The sequence below is a fragment of the Melospiza melodia genome, chromosome 12 (assembly GCF_035770615.1).
Source record: "Melospiza melodia melodia isolate bMelMel2 chromosome 12, bMelMel2.pri, whole genome shotgun sequence".
Taxonomy (NCBI): Eukaryota; Metazoa; Chordata; class Aves; order Passeriformes; family Passerellidae; genus Melospiza; species Melospiza melodia.
In genome coordinates this window covers 4,856,093-4,876,182 of record NC_086205.1, presented here as the reverse complement: position 1 = coordinate 4,876,182, position 20,090 = coordinate 4,856,093, and the positions used below count along the sequence as shown (strand labels likewise).

The following is a 20,090-nucleotide window of genomic DNA, read 5'->3' as shown; positions in this document are numbered from 1 at the left end:
GTTGTTAATCCTGCAATGAACTTGTGTGAATTTGTGTTGCTGTTTGTCTCTCTGTGGCAGCAAAGTATAAAATCTTGAACTCAGGATCGTGACCTTTCTGCAAAATCAAGGGGGAGAGGTGCTAAATTGCAGAAGGGAACAGTTTTAACCAGACATAAATCTCCAGCAGTATTAGCAGAAAAATTGAACAGTATAGGTCAAATAAATTGATTTTTGTATGAATATTTTCTGTTCCAGCTTTGTGATGACAGGAAAATCTTTCTACATTTGACCTCTCTTCTAGTGCAGTTATTTTGTGAGAAGTACCAAACACTGGAGCAAGGAAAACAATGCTTTGTGTTTAACTACAAAAACATGAATAGAGGCTGCTCAGTTTCCCACATTTCTCTAAAGCTCTTCAACCTTGACCTGGGTAAACATTTGTCTTGGGTAAGGGCAGAGACATTTTGCTCTCCATAACTGGACCCTACTTGCCCTTTACCACTACTGACATTTTCTGCAGTGTTTTCAGGAGGAATAAATACAGTGATTTTTGCTACATACTGAAATACTGCATCAAATACCGAGTTAGGTAAAAGCTAGAACAAATTAAAAATGCTGCTTTAACAGTGCTTTGAGCCATGAAGGCACTGGAAGGTCTTTGCTGAGCACATCCCCTGTGGTGCCAGGGTGGCAGAGGCTTTGGTGAGCCTGGAGAAGTGAGGAGGGCTGCAGGCTGAGCCCAGTCAGTGCCTGGAGCTGTGGAAATCCATTTCCCACATTCAGCCATCCCCACTGGCTCCAGGCTGAGCTCAATCAATGCCTGGAGCTGTGTAAATCCATTTCCCACATTCAGCCATGCCCAATGGCTCCAGTGAGCCCAATCAGTGCCTGGAGCTGTGGGAATCCATTTCCCACATTCAGCCATCCCCAGTGGCTCCAGGCTGAGCCCAGTCAGTGCCTGGAGCTGTGGGAATCCATTTCCCACATTCAGCCATGCCCAGTGGCTCCAGGCTGAGCCCAGTCAGTGCCTGGAGCTGTGGAAATCCATTTCCCACATTCAGCCATGCCCAGTGGCTCCAGGCTGAGCTCAATCAATGCCTGGAGCTGTGGAAATCCATTTCCCACATTCAGCCATGCCCAGTGGCTCAGGATTTGCTGAGTGCACTTGTTTTACTCTTAGGGGCACAATAAGTGTGAGTTGTCCTGCTCCATGTCAGGAGAAAATAAGCACGGGCAGGAGACCTTTCTCCTTTTTAATGCCTTTATTAAAAGTGATCAGCTTGGGTGGGGAGAGCCGACGGGTCTGCGCTCCCGCTGCTGCTCCCTCGGAGGAGGAGGAAGAGGAGGAAGAGTGCAGCTGTGTCTGCTGGTCTGTGGGAAGAGCTGGGGGTTCCATCCTCATGAGAGCATCAGGAGATTCTCTCTGTTTTTGGTTCAACATTCAAGGTCCTCTGTCTAGCCCTCATCTTTAGGTAAGGGTGAGGGGTAAAAAGGGTCTTGGTGGACACTAGATTCTGTTCCTCACATCTAGACACTACTTTGATTCATCAATTTTGTGTTGGCTCATTGTTTTTAGGAGTTTTTGGCTAGGTTTGGTGAGGGGTTTCTCCCATTGCATGCTGGTTCTGATGTCATTTGCTGCCAACTTGATGTCCCTTCCCCTTCACTGTCTGGGTGCCATCCTCCAGGAAGCACTGGACAAAAGGGGGAATTCTTAACCATCAACGACAGGTAATTAATGAAAACAACAGGTGATTACAACAACAAACAGTTAGAACTCCACCCTGGCAGCAACTGGCCCAACCTGGGAACTCTGCAACCTGTTAAAAAAATGGGCAGCTTTTCTACTCATAACATCAGGCACTTGCAAATGGAACAATATGAGTGAAATCTGCAGGTCTGCTGGTAGCTTCTGCAGTACAGAACAGGCAGCTTCTGCAGTAAAATACAGATTCCTCTACCAAGAATAAAACTTGGGGGCTTTGGAGTGAAGATTTCAGCTCCCTGTCTTGCTGGTGGAAAAGATGAAGCAAAAGGGAAGGACTTTAGGACCCCTTGAGTCAGGAGACTTGGAGCTCTTGGTATCTGATCTCTTTCCGTACAGCACTAAGATCCCCTGATTACTTTTCCTTCTGTAAAATTTAGCATCACCATCTTTGTGATGAAGTTTTTACCCTGGAAATAGGAATGAATTGGAGCTATGTACCTTGCACTAGTGCAGCCCAGAAAGGTAAATAACTTTTCCACCTGGGACTCCAGGACAAACACCTGCTCTGAGGTGTTAAGGGTGGGCAGAAGCAGAGACTGCAGCAGATGAGAATTGTAGTGAATATACTGCACACATAGATTGGAAAAACTGTGTAAGGGAATGAAGTCTGGCCAGAGCCAGGGGGATCAGCAAGGGCTTGGAGGGCAGAGTTCAGCCCCTGAGCTGGGTTCATCCAGAGCTGCACTTCATGTACTCATTATTGGCAGCTGCTCTCTAATCCCCCACGTGGATCCACGTGCATTTGGAGAAACTGGCTTCTGAGGAAAGCTGCAATTTTGACCTCAGTATTAATCTATTCCTGTTTTGTTTTCTTTTGTTTTGTTTTTAATGAGCCACAGGCAAGGTCTTCTCCCTGTGACATATGTGGATAGTGTGCAAATTAGGACATTTTCCATTTTGCTTCATAAAAATTCCTATGCTGGGATCACAGAATATGCTTTTGTATAGCCGTGGTCATCTGTCAAGGCTAATTGTTCAGTGTCTACAACCAGGGTTTTCAGAAAGGCAATTGGATTCTTGCTGCCTTGGCCTGTCTAAAATCCTGTCAAGCAAATAATGTGAACCCTTGCTCCATGCTCATTCTCTCTCCTCTGCTAAGTTTGGTTTTTATTTGCTTTCTGCTTTTATTTTTTCCTTGTAAGAGTTCAAGTCCTCTCCTCTCCTGAGAGTGTACTTGGTGCTGAGTCAGTGCTGTTTTGCACCAGTGTTTTCCCTCTGGCAGGTTCACAAGCTGGGCATCCCCATTTGCTGTGCCAGCCCCCAAGAGGGGCAGCATCACTCCCTCCCTCAGGATTTATCCTGGCTCTGCTCTGTTTGTACTCGAGTGTGATGGTGTTCACAGGGGTCTCAGGATGAGGAAAGAGATGAGAATCTTGACTCCATGTTTCAGAAGGCTGATTTATTATTTTATGATATATATTATATTAAAAGAAAATGATACATTAAAATTACACTAAAGAATGGAAGAAAGGATTTTATCAGAAGGTTAGTAAGGAATAGAAAGGAATGATAATAAAATCTTGTGACTGATTGGAGAGTCTGACAGCTGGACTGTGATTGGTCATTAATTAAAAAAAAAACCTACTAATCAAAGATGCACCTGTTGCATTCCACAGCAGCAGATAACCATTGTTTACATTTGTTTCTGAGGCCTCCCAGCTTCTCAGGAGAAAAGTCTTAGCAAAAGGATTTTTCATAAAAACCTTCATAAAACCTTCCTGTGACACTCAAGGAAGGTTCTCTCCTGGCCTGGGAATTGTTGAGGAAAAGGTGCTTCAGATGACCTTTACTTTTCCCTTAGGAGTGGCCCCAGATGTTACTTTGGTAAGTTTATATTTTTTGTTTACTGTCCCGTTTTCTGTTCTGTTTCTCGAGTCATTATAGTGGGGAATGCTCTTTATGCCTCCAGTTCCCAGTTAGGTTATCAGCTTTGGGTTTGTATCATTTTCATTGCTCATTCCATTCCCTGTGATGGGTATAGACGTTTGTCTTTGTGCCATTTGTGTGGCCTGAAGAGTTTATTTCACTTGTAACTAAAAGGCTTTCCTACCTGATGGTATTCCAGGCAAGTGCTTTCTTTCCCTTGACATAATAAAGATTTTCCAATTAACTTCTGCAAATTTCTGTGCTGTGCCTTGAGGTAACTTTTCCTAGCTGTAGGAAAAGTTACCTCAGTGAAGGCTATTCCACCAGCAATCTGGAATAATATTTTTTTGCAATACCCTTCAAGCATTTACAATATTCTGTGAAGCTCCAGTCAGTACATTTTCAGCATGATTTTGGACAAACTGATGAACACATCTTTTTGGAGGCTGACATCTCTTACATGTACACTCTCTTGTTGATTTTCACTGATTTTCAGGGTGTTCATGGGCTGGCATAATCCAGTCACTCAAAGCCATCTGGTAACTTGGTTTTGTAGCTGCAGTCTTAAAATTGTCTTTGTAATCTAGACTACAGGAGCTCTTTTTCAGCCCTGTAGAAGTGCAGAAAGACCATTTTAAATGCTATTTGGCTTTGTGATTTTCCTTTTCTAATTATCCCATTAGCACACTGCATTTGTCTCATCGTTTTCCATAATTGCTAATAAATAAGATTATTTGTGAAACTTCCACTGGAGCCCATTAGAATAGTTCTGGCAGAGATGAAATCCTCCTCGTGTCAGTTCTGCTTCACAAAATCTTGAGGGCAGCTAAAACTCATTATGTGCCAGACTTGAGCTTTCTTGTAATCTGTTGGCAGTTATTTAATATTTCAAAATGAACTCATTCCATAGGTATTTTTCAAAGGAGAAACATTTCTCTCAGAGAATGTTGCAGCAGTGTGCTCAGCTGATTGTGTAGAATACGTGAAATCCTTTTGTTTTCCTTTGTGCATCCGGATTTTACCCTGGTGACTGCAGCTCCTCCAGCAGAATTGTACTCTGGTGTAAATGCCATGGTTCTTTCCTCAAAAACCAGCCATGGATGATGATTGTGCGCCAGTAAACTTATCGAGATGTGTTATTTTTAATTTTTTCCTTATTTTTTTTTTAAATAAAGTGTTTATTTTGGCAGCTTAGTTCCTTAGAGAGCAGTTCTGGTCATTGCTCATCCCTTTTTGGAGATCTCTCAGCCATGTGATGCTCAGTGAGTGTAACCACGTTTGGGCTGGGGCAGAAATGACAGAACGTGTGCCTGGGGAGGTTTGTGTGAGCAGTGCCGTTGCGGGAGCTGCTCGGGGATGAGCACAGCCTGTTGGTCACAGCGTGGGTCACTTTTAGTGCCAGGGCTCAGGACAGGGTGGGCTCGCCCCTCTGCAGGTCACTGTGTGCAGCAGCTCAGGGAGAGCTGAGTTTGAGGGGTGTCCTGCTCTGCCTGGCTTTTCCTCACGGAGAATTGTGTTCAAACTCAGCAGCAGCTCAGGAAAACAGCATTTTCTTTCCTTCCTTGGAGTTCCCCATGGGTGGCAAGCACCTGTGATAAGCAGGGGAGGGATTTGTGTTTGCCATGTGCTCTGCTTTACTGTGTGAAGGAGTGGGCAGAGGGGTCAGTGAGACCAAAGCTGATAATCCTGATCAATTATGTCACATTCTGCAGCTTATCTCACTGCTTTTACTAGTTGGTGCACGTTTCTGTGTTCCCTGAATTGGGAAGAAAACAAGGATTGCAGAGCCCTGTAGGTCAGAGGGTTGCATGCTCCAGGGGCTGCATCTGAAAACTGCAAGGGAAATGTCCAAAAATTATAAATGTGGGGACAGCACTGACTGCTGCAGATCGTCAGTGGATCCACACAATCGAATTTCAGGCAAACCATTCCAGCCCAAGGGTCAAATTATGAATAAATACAAGACAAAACACACCATCTGGTGAGCCATGCCTGATGTGACTGAGTTAGTTTTCCAGGGGGTCTCAAGGCTGGTTAAGTGGCTTCTCCATGTTTCCCATTGCTCCTCACTAAACGGCACATTGAGAGCTCTTCCCTTGCCTCTCCCCATCCCTTTTAACCCCTGAGTCACTCAGGGTGGGTGCTGGCTGCTCTGCACTGTGCTCAGGGCTGTGCTGGAGCAAACAGGCTCTGCACCCTGGCAAGAACAGGTGTATTTGACTTTGAGAAAACTCTGTACCTTGCTTCCTTTTCATATTAGGAATGTAAAAAGACAAATTTCAGAAAAGCATCTGGCTTTTTAAAATGCCTTTTTTTTAACTCACATATCTTAATTTATCTTTATTTATTGATAAAATACAAACATACGCCTTCAACTGAAATGCAGTCTGTATGTAAACAGCATTTCACTTTTTTATCTTTTTTTAAACTTGAGATGAGCCTTACCTAAGATCTAAAAAATTGATACTTTTTTTCTGAAATACTGAAAAGCTGGGTTTGGGAGGCTGCTGGGGTTTTTTTTATTCTATAATTTGCTTTTGTTTTTTTAAAGTGTCATAGCTTTGCCTGATCAATCAATGGAACAACATTGGCCTGAGGCTTGAGGTCTGGATGGAAATTCTGTCTGCAGGAGCTGTTCCCTGGGCTCCAGGGTAACAGTTACTTTCAGGAGTGCTCCAGTGACAATATTTTAATCCAGCTTTCCTGGACATTCCTGCTGACATTTCTGGGTTTAGTTGGAATAAAGTACTAGAGCTGTAACCAGAGTTAACAATTCTATACTACAATATTTCAGTTAAATTGCAGGTTATTAAATAAAGCAAGCCAATTCCTGATCTTACTTAATGTACATTTCCAGTAATTCAGGATCTGATGTCAACAACAAAAAATGGTTTAGATAGTGCAAAGGAGTAAAATAATCAGATTATATTTCAGGAAATGTATAGTGTTTATTTCAAAGCATTTTAAGGTGGTACAGAGGTAGTAGAAAGCTCTGCAGGGTGGTGCTTTGGGTCAGATGGACAAAAGGGCTGTTCCTGGTGAGGCTTTGGCTCTTGGCTGGGATGGGCTGGGGGATTGCTGCCTTCTTGCTGGCTGTGCAGTTCTCCTGCAGTTCTGCGCTGCTTCTTCTTCTACTTCTTCTTCTTCTTCTTCTTCTTCTTCTTCTTCTTCTTCTTCTTCTTCTTCTTCTTCTTCCTCTTCCTTTTCTTCTTCTTCTTCCTCTTCCTCTTCTTCTTCCTCTTCCTCTTCTTCTCCCTCTTCCTCTTCCTCTTCCTCTTCTTCTTCCTCTTCTTCTTCCTCTTCTCCTGCTCCTCCTCCTCCTGAAATCACCATCTCCTCCTGAAATCACCATCTCCTGCTTGCTCTGAGCCTCCCCAGGCTCAGGGTTCTTGTAGCAGGGATCTCCCAGGGAGAGCACACAGGACAGCACAGCTTGGAATCACATTTTTATAGAACGAATTGCACTCTATACACATCAGGACAGCAGCATCTAAGCAGAAATATTTTGTCATCTGCCTCTCTTTTTTTTTTCATCATTTCTGTTGGTACTGGTTGAACAATTCCACTGTGATCAACAAGGGCTAAAACAGGTATTTATGGGAAAACCCAAGAGCTGCCTTTGTGCCCTGCAAGTCTTTTGCCTCCTTTTCCACCATCTTTTTACCCATTCATGGGGCAGATCCCATCTGTTTCACCATTCTGGTTGCTTTTCTGGGCTTTTCCACTTGGGCAGACTGATGTGTTCACAGGGGCCCCCAACGAGGGGAGAGAATGATGCATCTGACTCCATCTTATCAGAAGGCTAATTAATTACTTTATTATAGTCTATTATTCTATATTATATTACACTATTTTACATTACATCTAAACTGAATCTGCCAAGCACTCCACAGCTCAGAACCGCCCAGAATCTGTGACTGTCACCAACAGTCCTGACACACACACACACACCTGGCCCTGACAGGCCAAGGAACCAAAACCCCATCACTGTGGGTAAACAATCTCCACATTGCATTCTGCTTTGGCACAAACACAGGCATAGCAAATGAGAAGAATTGGTTTTTCCTTTCTCTGAGGCTCAGAGAATGTGAAACCCATAAATATTCTTGGGAAGAACTGTGCCTTGCTTTTCTCTGTGAAGAGAAATGTGGTGACACCAGACCAGAGCTGGGCCACCTCTGATGTGCTGCTGGTGGCACCAGGGAGGTGAAGGAGCTGAAGAAGGATTCACACAGATTCCATGCAGTCTGTGACACGCGGAGTTTAGTCAAGCTATGTGATGAATCTAACTGTGAACAACAGCAATATCTGTGCAGAATGCAGGTGTATATCCAGAGCTTTAAAGGGGGAGTTCTTAATCATGGGTGGAACTTCAAGGGTAGGAGAGCCCCTTTGTCTCCATGGGCTGTGAACTCACTCACACCCTCCCTCCAAGTGGCCCTGCTCTCCTGGTGATGATGTGTGGAAGGGAGATTTTAGCAGCAGTAGCAGTAGGTTTGAGCTGGCTGAGCTTGCCTTTGCCCATTTTGGTCCCTTTGAGGGCTCTGGCATTGCTGCTGCTGCTGTCTCTGCACTCTCCATGTCTGTGCAAACTCCATGCACTGCTGTAGGTCTGTAATTGCACTCAGGGGCAGTTAATGGAGCCTGGTGATTCAGGGGGGAAAAAACAATGTCATTTGCCAAAAAACACCCCAGCCAACCCAGAGGTTTCTTTACCCTGGGTTGTAGTGATGGTGATGTAAGCCTGCAGAGAAATTCCAACAGCTCTGACCAGGGGGTGAATGCAGAGCAGTCAAGAGCAGTGAGAAGGAAAACCCTTGCATTTTGCTGCTGTGGATGAGTTTCTGGTCGGACAAAGCAGCACACACAGGGCATCCCCAAACAGACTGGAGGAGGCCAGGAGCTGACCCATTAAATTAAATTTCTCCTGTTTTACAACGAGATGATCTCAGGAAGCTGTGTCACATGTCCCTGTGCTTCCACAGTGGCTCACCATGAGTTTGTTTTCACATGATGAACTGCGTTGAGCATTCAAATAATATGATTTCTGAATAAAGGTAAAGGCAGGTAAGATGCAGCAGGGTTGTAATATTGTCCAAATGCATTGATGTGGATTTTTACAGTCCACACCACCCTTGGCTTCAGAGTAATAGTTCAGCTGGGTTCTTCCTGGGGACACAGGTCCAGCTGGGTCTGCTTCTAAGATCTGAGCCCTGCCATCATTTTGGGAGTGTTATTGCATTGGAAAGCTTGTCCTTCAGATTAGTTTACACATCTATGAGTTATTGCCAAGAAAAAAATAGAACATTGTCTTTAAAAGGCTCAGTGAACAAAAAAATACCATCTCAGTGCAAAAGATTTTCCTTAACCATTTGTCCAGTCAATACTGTCTAGCTATTAAGTCAAAACATGATTTTTCTCAATTCTCTGTTCTAAACAATTTTTTTCTTTTTTTTTTTCCTGAGAAGTGACATTTATTGAGTTTACTGAAAAAGCAGGCCACTCTCAGTTATTTCTTTTTCTAAGCCACACCTTTAGCAGCAGTGTCCTACAGTGTGTTCTCCCAGCAGTTTGCATCAATTTGTTGTTCATTCGAAATTAAACTAAGGTAGGACAAATATATCTAGAGAGCTAGGTTTCCCCCTAGCTCATTCTGTTGCCTTTCTACAATAGAATTTGGGCCTTGTTTTCTACTCAGAAGTGCTGTCCTGAGCTTCAGCACACATTGGTTCACAGTGAAGGGAGAACATCTGGCATTTCCAGGTGTGTGTGGATGATCAAAGTGAAAGATGGAGCAGGATGTTCCTCTGCACATTTCAGCCCAAAGGAGCAGAGCCAGTGGCTCCCTCACTCTCAGAGATGCCAGTTTGAGTCCTTTAGTGAGATCCTCCCTGGTGTGTGTGGGTCTGGAGAGTTTGGTTTGTGAGCACTTGTCCAGCTCAAAGCTGGTCATGCAAAACATCCCTGATGCCCTTTGTTACAAGTGATTGCTGCATTCAGGGGTTCATGCAACCCTAAAAACCATAACTCTCAAAAATAGGCTGCTCTGTAGCTCTGTGGAACTTAAATTGTGTCCAAACAAATGCTGGAGCAAATCTGAAGGAGTCCGGATACTTGCAGGCAGCACTGGGCTCAGCAAACACTGATGGATTCAGCTCCTCAGCTGGGGTACAGACAGAGCAGTAGAGACCAAAATGCTCTGAAAAAGCAGGCCACTCTCAGTTATTTTGTTTTCTAAGCCACACCTTCTAAGCCACACATCTGTACAGTGTGTTCTGCCCCAAATTTTCCCCATCAGGGTACCGTGGTGGAGCCCCAGCCTAAGCAGGACTTGAAAATACCTTTGTGGGGTGTTCCCAGAAAGGACTGGCATGTCGCATTCACATTCTCTGAAAAAATCCCTTCAGCCAGGGTTTTCTCCTGGGAAGCTGGGAAGCCTCAGAGAAAAGGAAAACAATTCTGATCTCATTTGCTTCTCCTGTGTTGTGCTCATGTGGAATGTGTTTGGAGATTGTTCACCCACAGGTGATTGTTCCATTGGATTCTGCTGGGAGTTGTTTTCACTCTTTGGCCAATCAGGGCCAAGCTGTGTCAGGGCTCTGGAAAGAGTCAGGAGTTTTCATTATTATCTTTTTAGCATTCAGTAAGTATCCTTTCTGTATTTTTTAGTATAGTTTAGTATTCTTTAATACAATATAGTATAATGAAGTAATAAATTAGTATAATAAAGTAATAATATAGTATAATAACGTAATAAATTAGCCTTCTGAGCACATGGAGTCAGCTGCATCACTCCTCCCTGTACCCCCACAAACGCAGAACTGGCAGGAGCTGTTCAGTCACCAGCCAGTGAGAGGGATCTGCTGTTCCTCAGGAGAGCAGGGCTTGCTCAGAGGGAATTGCTGTCTGTGTTCCATGCCTGGGGAGGCCCAGCACAGGTGAGGTTCCCTGCAGCTCTGGAGAGCAGCAGCTGCTGCTGTGCTGTGTCCCAGAGAGTTTGTCCCCAGTGTCCCCAGCTGCTCTGGCAAGAGGACTCCAATTCACACTTTGATTATCAATCTTTTTCAAATTCCACCCCCCCCGTTCATTGGAATTTGTTTCAATCTGATAAAACATCATTTCTGTCTTAAATGCCCCACGTTTCTGCAATAACCTAAGAGTGAATATTTGGAAGCTATCAGCTTTGACTGCTGCGTGGAAGAACTTGAGAATGTTAGTTACAAAGGTTCAAATATTAAATTATGAATGAAACAAACCTCTCCATGGTTTATGAAATTGCTGTTGCTTCATGACTTGAATAGTTAAAGTGGTAAATGATACTGCAAGGAACTGAGACTTTTATTCTGGTTGGTGTGTTTTAAAACATAAATATTTATAATAAATTTCATTCCCATTTGCAAAACATTTTCTTTCTGTAAGTCCCCTGTAATATGATTCTTGATTCTGATGGATGTGGTTCCACTCACTGATCTGTTATTTCTTCTGTTTTTCAGTTATACCAGCAGAGTTGTTTCCAATGGACTGAAAGCACAAATTAATAATCCAGAGCTGAAAGTCAGAGGATTGGACCCACTCATCAAAAATTTAATTGATAAACTTCAGCACTTTAATCAAGTAAGTAATTTTTCCAAGATAAAACCACTTTATCATGGAGCTGAAGGTAAAATCTCCAGGTGGAGATTCATATTTGTATTCCATCATCATATTGCACCTTGCAGGACTGCAGGCCTGAGGCAGCTGTGGTTTGGTTTGGCTAAAGGCAGCTGAGGATCCCATGGTCCCAGCTGGGCTGTGGGCTCCAGGGAGGCAGAATTCCCTGGAAATTGCTCCCTGGCCCAGGGGCAGGGGTGCTGCAGTTCACCCGGAGCCTCCTGGGCTGCAGCTGCCCCTGCTGGGACACTCCTGCCCTGGGCACTGCCCTCTGCTTGTGCAGCTTCTGCTCCTCTGCGGGGGATTGAGCCCCTTCCTGACCCACAGAGGGGCAGCTGAGAGGTGTTCTAAACACTTTCATTCCATTTTCAGTCTCCTGTGAAGCGTGAGACAATACAGATGTTATAATTCACACCATCAGCTCCCAGGACGAGGGAGGAGATGAGGATCTTGTTCCATGTTTCAGAAGGCTGATTTATTATTTTATGATATATATTATAGTAAAAGAAAATGATATATTAAAATTACACTAAAGAGTAGAAGAAAGGATTTTTATCAGAGGGAAAGAATGGGATAGAAAGGGATGGAATGAAATCTTGTGACTGACCAGAGAGTCTGAGCCAGCTGACTGTGATTGGCCATTAATTAGCAACAACCACATGAGACCAATCCCAGATGCACCTGTTGCATTCCACAGCAGCAGATAACCATTGTTTGCATTTTGTTGCTGAGGCCTGTCAGCTTCTCAAGAGGAAAGATCCTAGCAAAAGGATCTTTTTGTCTGTGACACTCTGGGCTTTGCCAGAACTTCCCAGAGCAGCACCTGGGATGTTGATCTGACTTTCTTTTCTGAGCTGTGGCACTCGTGGTGCTGCCATCCCCAGAGCTCAGAGTGGTCCCTGAGCAGCTCCGGGAGCTCCAGCTGGAGCCAGCAGCTTTAACAGGATTGATTTTCATTTAGAGCAGGCATGTTCTGCTGCCAGCCTGCAGGGATGCTCTCGGCAGAGCTGTGGGCACATCAATCTGCTCATCGCCTTCCCCCATGAAAGAGTGTGGGGATGGAAACAGTGGGAAACACCTTGGTGGGTGGGTGTGCAGGAGGGAGAATAACCTGCTCAGGTAAAACTGAGGGGTGATGCTCAGTCAGGATCTGGGAGGTTGTAAAGACTGGGAGTCAGGAATTTCTCTACTTGCACCTAAAAAATGCTCCTTCCCTCTCATCAAGCAAATCTATAAATCCATCATCTAAGCTGTAATTAGCGTTTTTGTTACATCTTGCTGGTCTGTAATATTCTCCTGTTCTGAAGGCTGCAGTTTAGGGATGCTTTGTGTTTGATTTAACTCACCATGGGGGATTACAACAACCAGTCTGGTGCAGTGCTTAATATTGCACTGAAATAGGCATTGTGTGGTCAGATTGATGAAAAGGATAATTCATTATTTATCTGTCTTTGCATGTTATAGAGTGTTAATTTACTTTATAAATATTAGATATATCCATCTGTGTAATAGTGCTCTATAAACACTGACAATAGGAAATAGTTAGAAATAGATTAAATCAAAAGTAGTTGTGTATTGGAAATTCTATTTCTTTGTCTGCTGTAGGAAAATAAAAATCTGCCTGGTCTGAGCTGCATACCAATTTTCTTAAATTACATACATTTTAAAAACAGTCTCAGAAAGCACTTTTTAGCCAGCAGAGTAAAACCCAGCTCTTGGCTCTAAATTGGAAGTATTGCTTTTTGGTACTTGTACCAGTTTCAGGAGAATATCTTCTTTAAGTAAATGTAACTCCCATCAGATTGAGGTGCTTAGCAAGAATGGATTCCAAGGGTGAAGGATTAAACAGAATACTGATTATTGCCCTAAGATGGTTTGTTCTTAAGTACTTAGAATAATATAAAATCCTTTGATCATAATTTTAGTAAGATTTCTTTGGAGATCAAAGCATCAAAGAAGTTGCTAAATATCTGAGGCTTTCACATGCAACATCAAACACATGTAGCTGTTTTCTACTTCTTGGATTTTTGTTTCAGTCGTGATAATATTGCACAAATAAAAACTGACACTGAAAAGCCAATTAAATCAGGAGCTTAAAGTGACATCAGTAGTGTGTGTAGACTGCAGAGTTATACAGAATTCTGTTCCTAATTTTATTGACAAATTGAATTTTTTCATAAGAATATATTTTTAATTTTTTTTGTGATATGTAGGGTGAAATGTAAACACTGCTTAAATAAGATGTGTATGTATCTTTTGAAATATTTGCAGCAGTGTTTGTATCAGTGGGGAGAGCAAAGCCATGCCCACAATGTGCATCAGAGGTGATTTGGGTGCCTGGGCCCCAGCAATCTCCTACCCCTTCAATAATATTGCTGAGCTACCCAGAGGAAAGCACAGCCTTGGGTAGGAGAAGGCTGTGATGAGATTGTTAAAGGAATAACATTTCTGTCTCAAGGAAACGTGCTGGGTCTGTCCCTCAGGGATTTCACTTTCTCTCTGGTTTTCAGTGTTTGAAATCAGAATAACCTGCTCTGGATCAGTTTGCTGAGGCTGGGGAGAGCTGTGTTCAAATCAGCATTAATTTTCCTAAAGGGTTTGCCTTAGCTCAGCAGTTCCTGAGGATTTCTGGAGCAAACCTCATCACTGCTGTCTGTGGTGGTTTCTCTTCCTCCTCCTCCTCCTCCCTGGGAGCCTCTGCCAGGCCAGCAGGGCTTGGCCACTGTGACAGGAGCAGCCAAAAATTCCCTCATTGGAATCCCACCCTTTGCCCTTCCTTTGTGAGCTCCATGTGATGCCCACAAAAATCCAAAAACTCCATTGACCCTAAATCTCGTGGATCTGAACAAAACTCTTGTCCTGCTCCTGTTTTAGTTGGTGCATCCCAGCTCCAGCAAGTTACAAATAATCTGTATGCAAGGCATCTTCCAGTCCTGCTGTCATTTAGGCTGAAATGCCACTTTGGTGGAGATTATAGCAGCTCCTCATTTTTAATTTTTTTTTTTTTTCATCAGGGACTTAAATCCTCAGCACATCGTTGTTGTGTTTTTTTGGTTTTTTTTTTTCCTAAAATGATTATGCAAATAGCAGGCTATTTTATATCCACTTGGCAAAGCTGGAAGTAAAGTGAAATTTAGAGAATATTATTCAACAATTACTGTTATTTGCATCCCTGACAGATAAGGTGGTTGAAGGGTTTATTGTTAGTGGCTGATTCACATATCAATAGAATTACTGAGCTACAATTTACAGTAACTCCTAGTAATGCAAAAACAGATCAAGTGAAGTCTCAGGTTGATGGGGGAAAAAAATCAGCAGAAATATCATCTTTTCCTCCCTCTTTTTTGTGAGTGGAGCAGGTGTGAACCACAATTGATGTTAAACACAATAATCCCCCATTGCACCTTTTTGAGTGCTGCTTCTTGCCACAGAATCACACTTAAATGTTTCAATGCTTTTCTTCAGCCCAATGCTTTTCATAGTTCAAACTAAACTGGTTCTCAGGCCAAGGTTAAAAATCCTCAAGGATCAATTGCCCTGAGAAGAAATGAGAATGCTGGGAAAAGTGAAAAAGCTGTGACTGTGCCCTCACTAGCAGGGAGGTACCAGCATTCTCAAGGGATTACAATATAAAAAGCATTATACAGGTTTGACTTATTTGGTTTTTGTCAGCCTAAATCTGCTCCTGACAGGTTTTGTGAATCAGTTTTGTGTTTTGCTCTTGTCAGAGATGAATGCTCAGGGCATGGCTGGAGTTCGAGGCAGTGCAATAACCCAGTGCAGAAAATGAGAGTGATGTCAAAGCAAATCTTGCTGAATGTGGACCCATGTATTTCATTTTTTTTCTCTCTGCCAAAGTCTCATGGATCTGCCAGCTGAACTAAGAAATGCATGTAACTTAATTCCTTTCAGACTTCCATACAGAGGATTCTGTTAGAGCAGAGTTCAAAGCAACAGCACTGAGATGTTTCATTCCAATAACATGAGCCAGCCATAATTTAATCTTGAAAGTGAATTTAGTTGAGTTACACAATAGGGAATAATACAATAAATCATTTAAGTAGTACTTAATTTAAAAGTGTGTATTTTTTTAGACATCTATAAAATTTATTACCTCGTAGAGTTTTTATATGAGATATGAGTGGAGACAAGTTGGTTTGATTTTTAGCCAAAGTTGTAGCTGCCTTGGACTGGAATTCGGGATTTTCTGTTCTTGGTTCCATCCATGGAAGGAAAGGCATCACCTGAGGAAGATTCTGCAGCTGTGCTGCTCCTCTCTGAATTCTCCTCCCTGGGAAGGCATTAACAGCCCTCAGCACCTTGGTCTTCCAAATCAAACAGCAGGGATAATTGAATTAATACCACATTTATTGGCTGATTAATGAAAGCACCAAGACATGCACATACTAGAGGAAAATAAAGAAAGAATTAATTAAACCTGAAACAATTATGTTTAGGATACTGAGAAGACCAGGAAAGACCACATGAACTGTATTGTTTTGGTTTTTTATTTCCTGCCCTGCTGTATAAAAATTGTTCACCCTTATAGTCAAATAAATTATCATCTCAGATTACTTCAGCAATTATACAAAGTTTGTTTCTCATCCTGTTTTTTTCTTTTCAATATGTTTGTCCTTATTGAATTCATGGGCAGTTTTTCTTATCCCCTGCTAAGTCAAACAGGTCTTTGCTTCCAGATATGGGTGCTGAATGTTCAGCTCTGAGATAAGTTATGATCTTTTTCACAATCAATGTGCAATGAAACAATTCATCCCAATGCTTGAAATAATCCAGTTTACTCAAAGACTGAGAATGATCTTCTTCTGTGTGCTCTCTTCTGTATGGTTTTCTATTCCTTAGGAAATACATATACACATATTTATCTATATAGATGTGAAAGCAGAGCAGCTGACAGTGATTTGTCACTGGGCTGCTCCTCTGGAGATGTGGGATCTCCTCATGCAGGGCTGGGCAGCTCCAGGCTGTGGGCAGTGCTTTTCTTCTCTCCAATCCTCCTGGATTTTAAAAAGAAAGGTGATTTGGAAGCTCTAACCTTGGTTCTGCTGTGGCACTAAAACCCCTGTCAAAGCCAGAGGTTTGTCCATGAATCAGAACAGGAGAGTTCTTTCTAGTCCAGTGCACTGAGAAAACATCACTGAACATTGTTTTATGGGCAGCATGTGTTAAAATTGTAATTTGGTGCTAATTGAGATACCTATCATCCCTGGCTGAAATCAGTGAGCTTCTGCTGGTCTGAGGGCTGCAGGTTATTAGTTTGGTTTTGTTAAACATAGTGACTTGAGATAGAATTAAATAATTTTAATTAGAATTGAGAAATTACCTTTTAGTACTAGAACCAGCATCAGGATTTCAGTAGGAACAGTAATGTGAAATACTGGCTCCACTAAAGTAGAATTTAGCATTTTAAAACAAGACAAATCTAAACCTCAGTGTAAATCCAGCATATCTTATTATATGCCAGCAAATATATAATGCTAAAATGGCCCTTTTATTATTCATGTGTTGTGTCTCAGAGTGTGCTGTGCTATTTGTCTTGCAAGACTTCTCAGAAATTATTTGCCCAGATGGACCATTGCATGTGTTTTGTTTTGCTCATTGTGGGAAATTAGTCTTAATAAATCCAGATCACATCTTGAATCTCAGAAGTGACTGGAGCCAAGTGGGGGAGAGGAGGGCAGAGCTACTGTTCCCATCCAGAGCTGAGCCAAAGCATTTCACACACACAAAAACATTGCTGGGAGAGTCTTACTGTGAGAAAATAAATATGGGGTCTGTCCCTGGGGTGGGTGCCCAGTTCTTGCAGCTGCTGAGGGAAACCTGAGCGCTGGGAAGGGTTTGGGATGCTGTGTGGAATTGCTGAGGGGAGGATGGAGCAGGGATGTGCTGGGAGCAGGGCAGGGTGGGAGCTCCAGGGCTGAGTGAGCACCAAGGGCAGGAGCTGCCACTGCATTCCCTTGCTGGGGTCGCACAGGGGAGGGGCACTCATGGAGCTGGCCTGTTTGTTTGGATGGGAATCGATTTTCTATAGACAGAAAGTCAGCAGTCATCGTTGAATTAATTAACTGAAATTACAAATTCATTATTATTTTCTTCTTTTACCCACATTTTTCTGATCACTCCAGTAATTCTGAGTTAAATGCATTGGTTAAATAATTACCATTAGAAGTGAGATCATGGTATTTACTTTTGGTCTAATTCCTGAGCTACAATGATGTGCTTATTTTTGGAGGTGGTAAGTTTAGCATAATAGGAAAAGAAAGCAGAGCTTTATGGGTTGATCATTGTTTTCTTTAGGGTAGAGTAAAGGTCTTTAAACAATTGATTGATCATTGTCCAAAAGCAGAGCAAGGTCATTTTCCTCTCTCTCTGCTCTGCTCTGAAGGGAGCAGGCAGGCACAAAAAGCAGGGCAGGGGAGAAGGACCAAGGCCATCAAACCCAAACTTGTTCTGTGAGCCCAGGGGGCTGCACTGCTGGTGCTGAGTGGGTTCATGTGCTGAAGGATTCAGCCCCTTCCTGTGGGAAAATGTCCTGGTTTGATGCTGGCACAATGCCAGTGTCCCTATATATAAAATACATTCTCCCCTGTGGCTGCTGTGAGATGTGACCAGAAATGGAGCGAAGCAGGCTCAAGCTTAGTAATAAAGGAAAGAGCTTTATTCACTTATAATATGAAAAAAAGGAACATACAGAATGAAAACCTTCCAGAAACATTCCCCCTCCTCTCCCCCAATTTCCACCACCACACAAAACAGAACCTTAGATTCTCAGTCCAGTTATGATATCAGATTTGATCCAGGACTCCTGAACAACTGACCAATGTGATCAAGCAGAAGCCATTTATTGTTTACATTACACACATATTTATAGATTCTACAAACTACCAAGTGCACACTTCTTTATTGGTTCCTTTGTCTTGTTCCCTCATTTTCTGCCTGCATTTCTTAGAGTATGTGACTGGTTACAATCCAGGTGTTTCACAGTCCTCTCCTGCAGTCTTGGTATTCAGTTTCTCAGCCTCTTCTTTCTTAATTATTAATTATTTTTAGGGTAATTAAGTAATAAATTAATTACATATTAATTTATCACAATTAATATGTTCCAATATCCTTGATGAAATCCTCAGGCTTTGGTACCAGACTCAGCAGCAGTGCTGGTGCACACTGCGGCCTAACCCTGCAAATACATTGCAACACCTTCCAGCTACAGCAAGCCACGTGGCTCCAGCAGTAATTTGGGTTGTGTTGCAGCACAGCTTGATGAATCAGGTGTCCCTGTGAGCCTGGTTTGGCTGCCCAGTGTCAGCCCCAGGAGCTCCCTGCACCAGCTGGGGAGCAGGGCCAGGACAGCACCGGCAGCCCTCAGATTTGGGTCCCTGAGCTGTGACAGCTTCGTGTGAGATGGTTCTCACCTGCCTGCCCAGGAAAGCACCCTCTGAGTCTGTGTGCTCAGTGCAGGGTGTGGGGAGTTAAACCTGTGAGTGTTTGGTGCCATGTGAGCAGTGATGTCCTGCTTGGAGAGCAGAGGAGCTGATGGTGCCTGTGAGGTGAGGTTGTGCAAACTCCCCAGTGTGGTGTCTGAAGGAGAGAACAGGGCCGTGAGCGAGGCAGAGGAGTTCTTGCTCTACCCTGCTCTTCTGTCAGTGTCTATTGCCTTACACACTGGAATTTAGAGAGCAAGGCTGGATGCTGGAGAGAGGCCATGCCAGCAAGAGCTTTTCTACTTAGAGAAACATTCACAAGTAATTAGTGAACAGGAGGACTAAAGGAAACAATCCTTTTGTTTCAGGCAGAACCACTGCTGTGAAACAGCATTTTTTTGTCACTTCAAAGAAATTCAGTCTTAAAACAGGCCTGCTTTGCTTCTGACACTCTTGCACTGTTTGGTGTTGTGCATAGTACTTGTAAAGGTTTGGGTGTCTTACATCTCATCAAACCCAGGCCTGATGCTAGCTTATGAGACTCATTTTCCTCATCTCTTCACAAGCTCCTCTGCCAAGTTGGAATCAAAAAAAGCAAGATGTGTGTAGGATCAACCTCATTAGTAAAATCAAAAAGCACCAGTCAGACACGGTCACTGCTGCTGCTGCTCTTTCACCCAAAGCAGGATGCAGCTCTGAAATGCCCAGAGACCTCCTGGAGCTTCTCTGCAGCCTGTTCCTCAAAGCTGAAAGGGCATCTCAGAGCTGTGGGTGCTGAGCAGGGCTGGGCTGGGCTCCCCCAGGTGCAGGGAGTGCCCTCTGCCCCATGACAGAGCTGGGAGCTGTGAGGGTCCCAGTTATGATGGTCCCAGCTGTGGGTTTCTCTGGCTCTGCATTGCAGGCACTCCAGACAGCAGTTTCATGTTCACACTCAGGTGTTTATTATCTCTTATCAGTAAAACAGCCTCACTGCTGTGAGTTCAGCAGCTTTTCATTAGAAGGCACAAAATGGCCAACAATCTCTTGGTACAAGGTCTTTTAAGACTAAACTATCCAGTTAAGAGCTGACACCTGGATTATTTTCCCTTTTAACCCAATAACTGATCCCACAGAGCCCCCAGTGCAGACTTTTCTGCCCAATTACAAAATGCCACCCAAACCCATGGAGAAGGAGGAAGAAGAAGCTGAAGAAGAAACCCAGGACAGCACCCTGTGCCCTCCATCTTGCTGCCATCCACAACACACTAAAAACCCCAAACCCTCAATTTCTCACCCAGTGATGCACCTGCACTGCTCTCTGTAATCTATTGCACACTTTTGTGGGTTCCAGTCTGTCTTGAAGTGTGGGAAACTTTCTCCATGGATGAGGGTCAGAGTCAGAGCTG

The 20,090-nt window shown here is 43.4% G+C and overlaps 1 protein-coding gene across 1 annotated transcript in view; it reads left to right on the top strand.

Moving 5' to 3' along the window:
- LOC134423508 (glypican-5-like) overlaps positions 1-20,090 on the top strand; it is a 376,790-nt gene that overhangs the window by 198,343 nt on the left and 158,357 nt on the right. Inside the window, exon 7 of the mRNA XM_063166493.1 lies at positions 11,110-11,230. Coding sequence (XP_063022563.1) covers positions 11,110-11,230 — 121 coding nt within the window. The remainder of the gene's footprint in view (positions 1-11,109; positions 11,231-20,090) is intronic.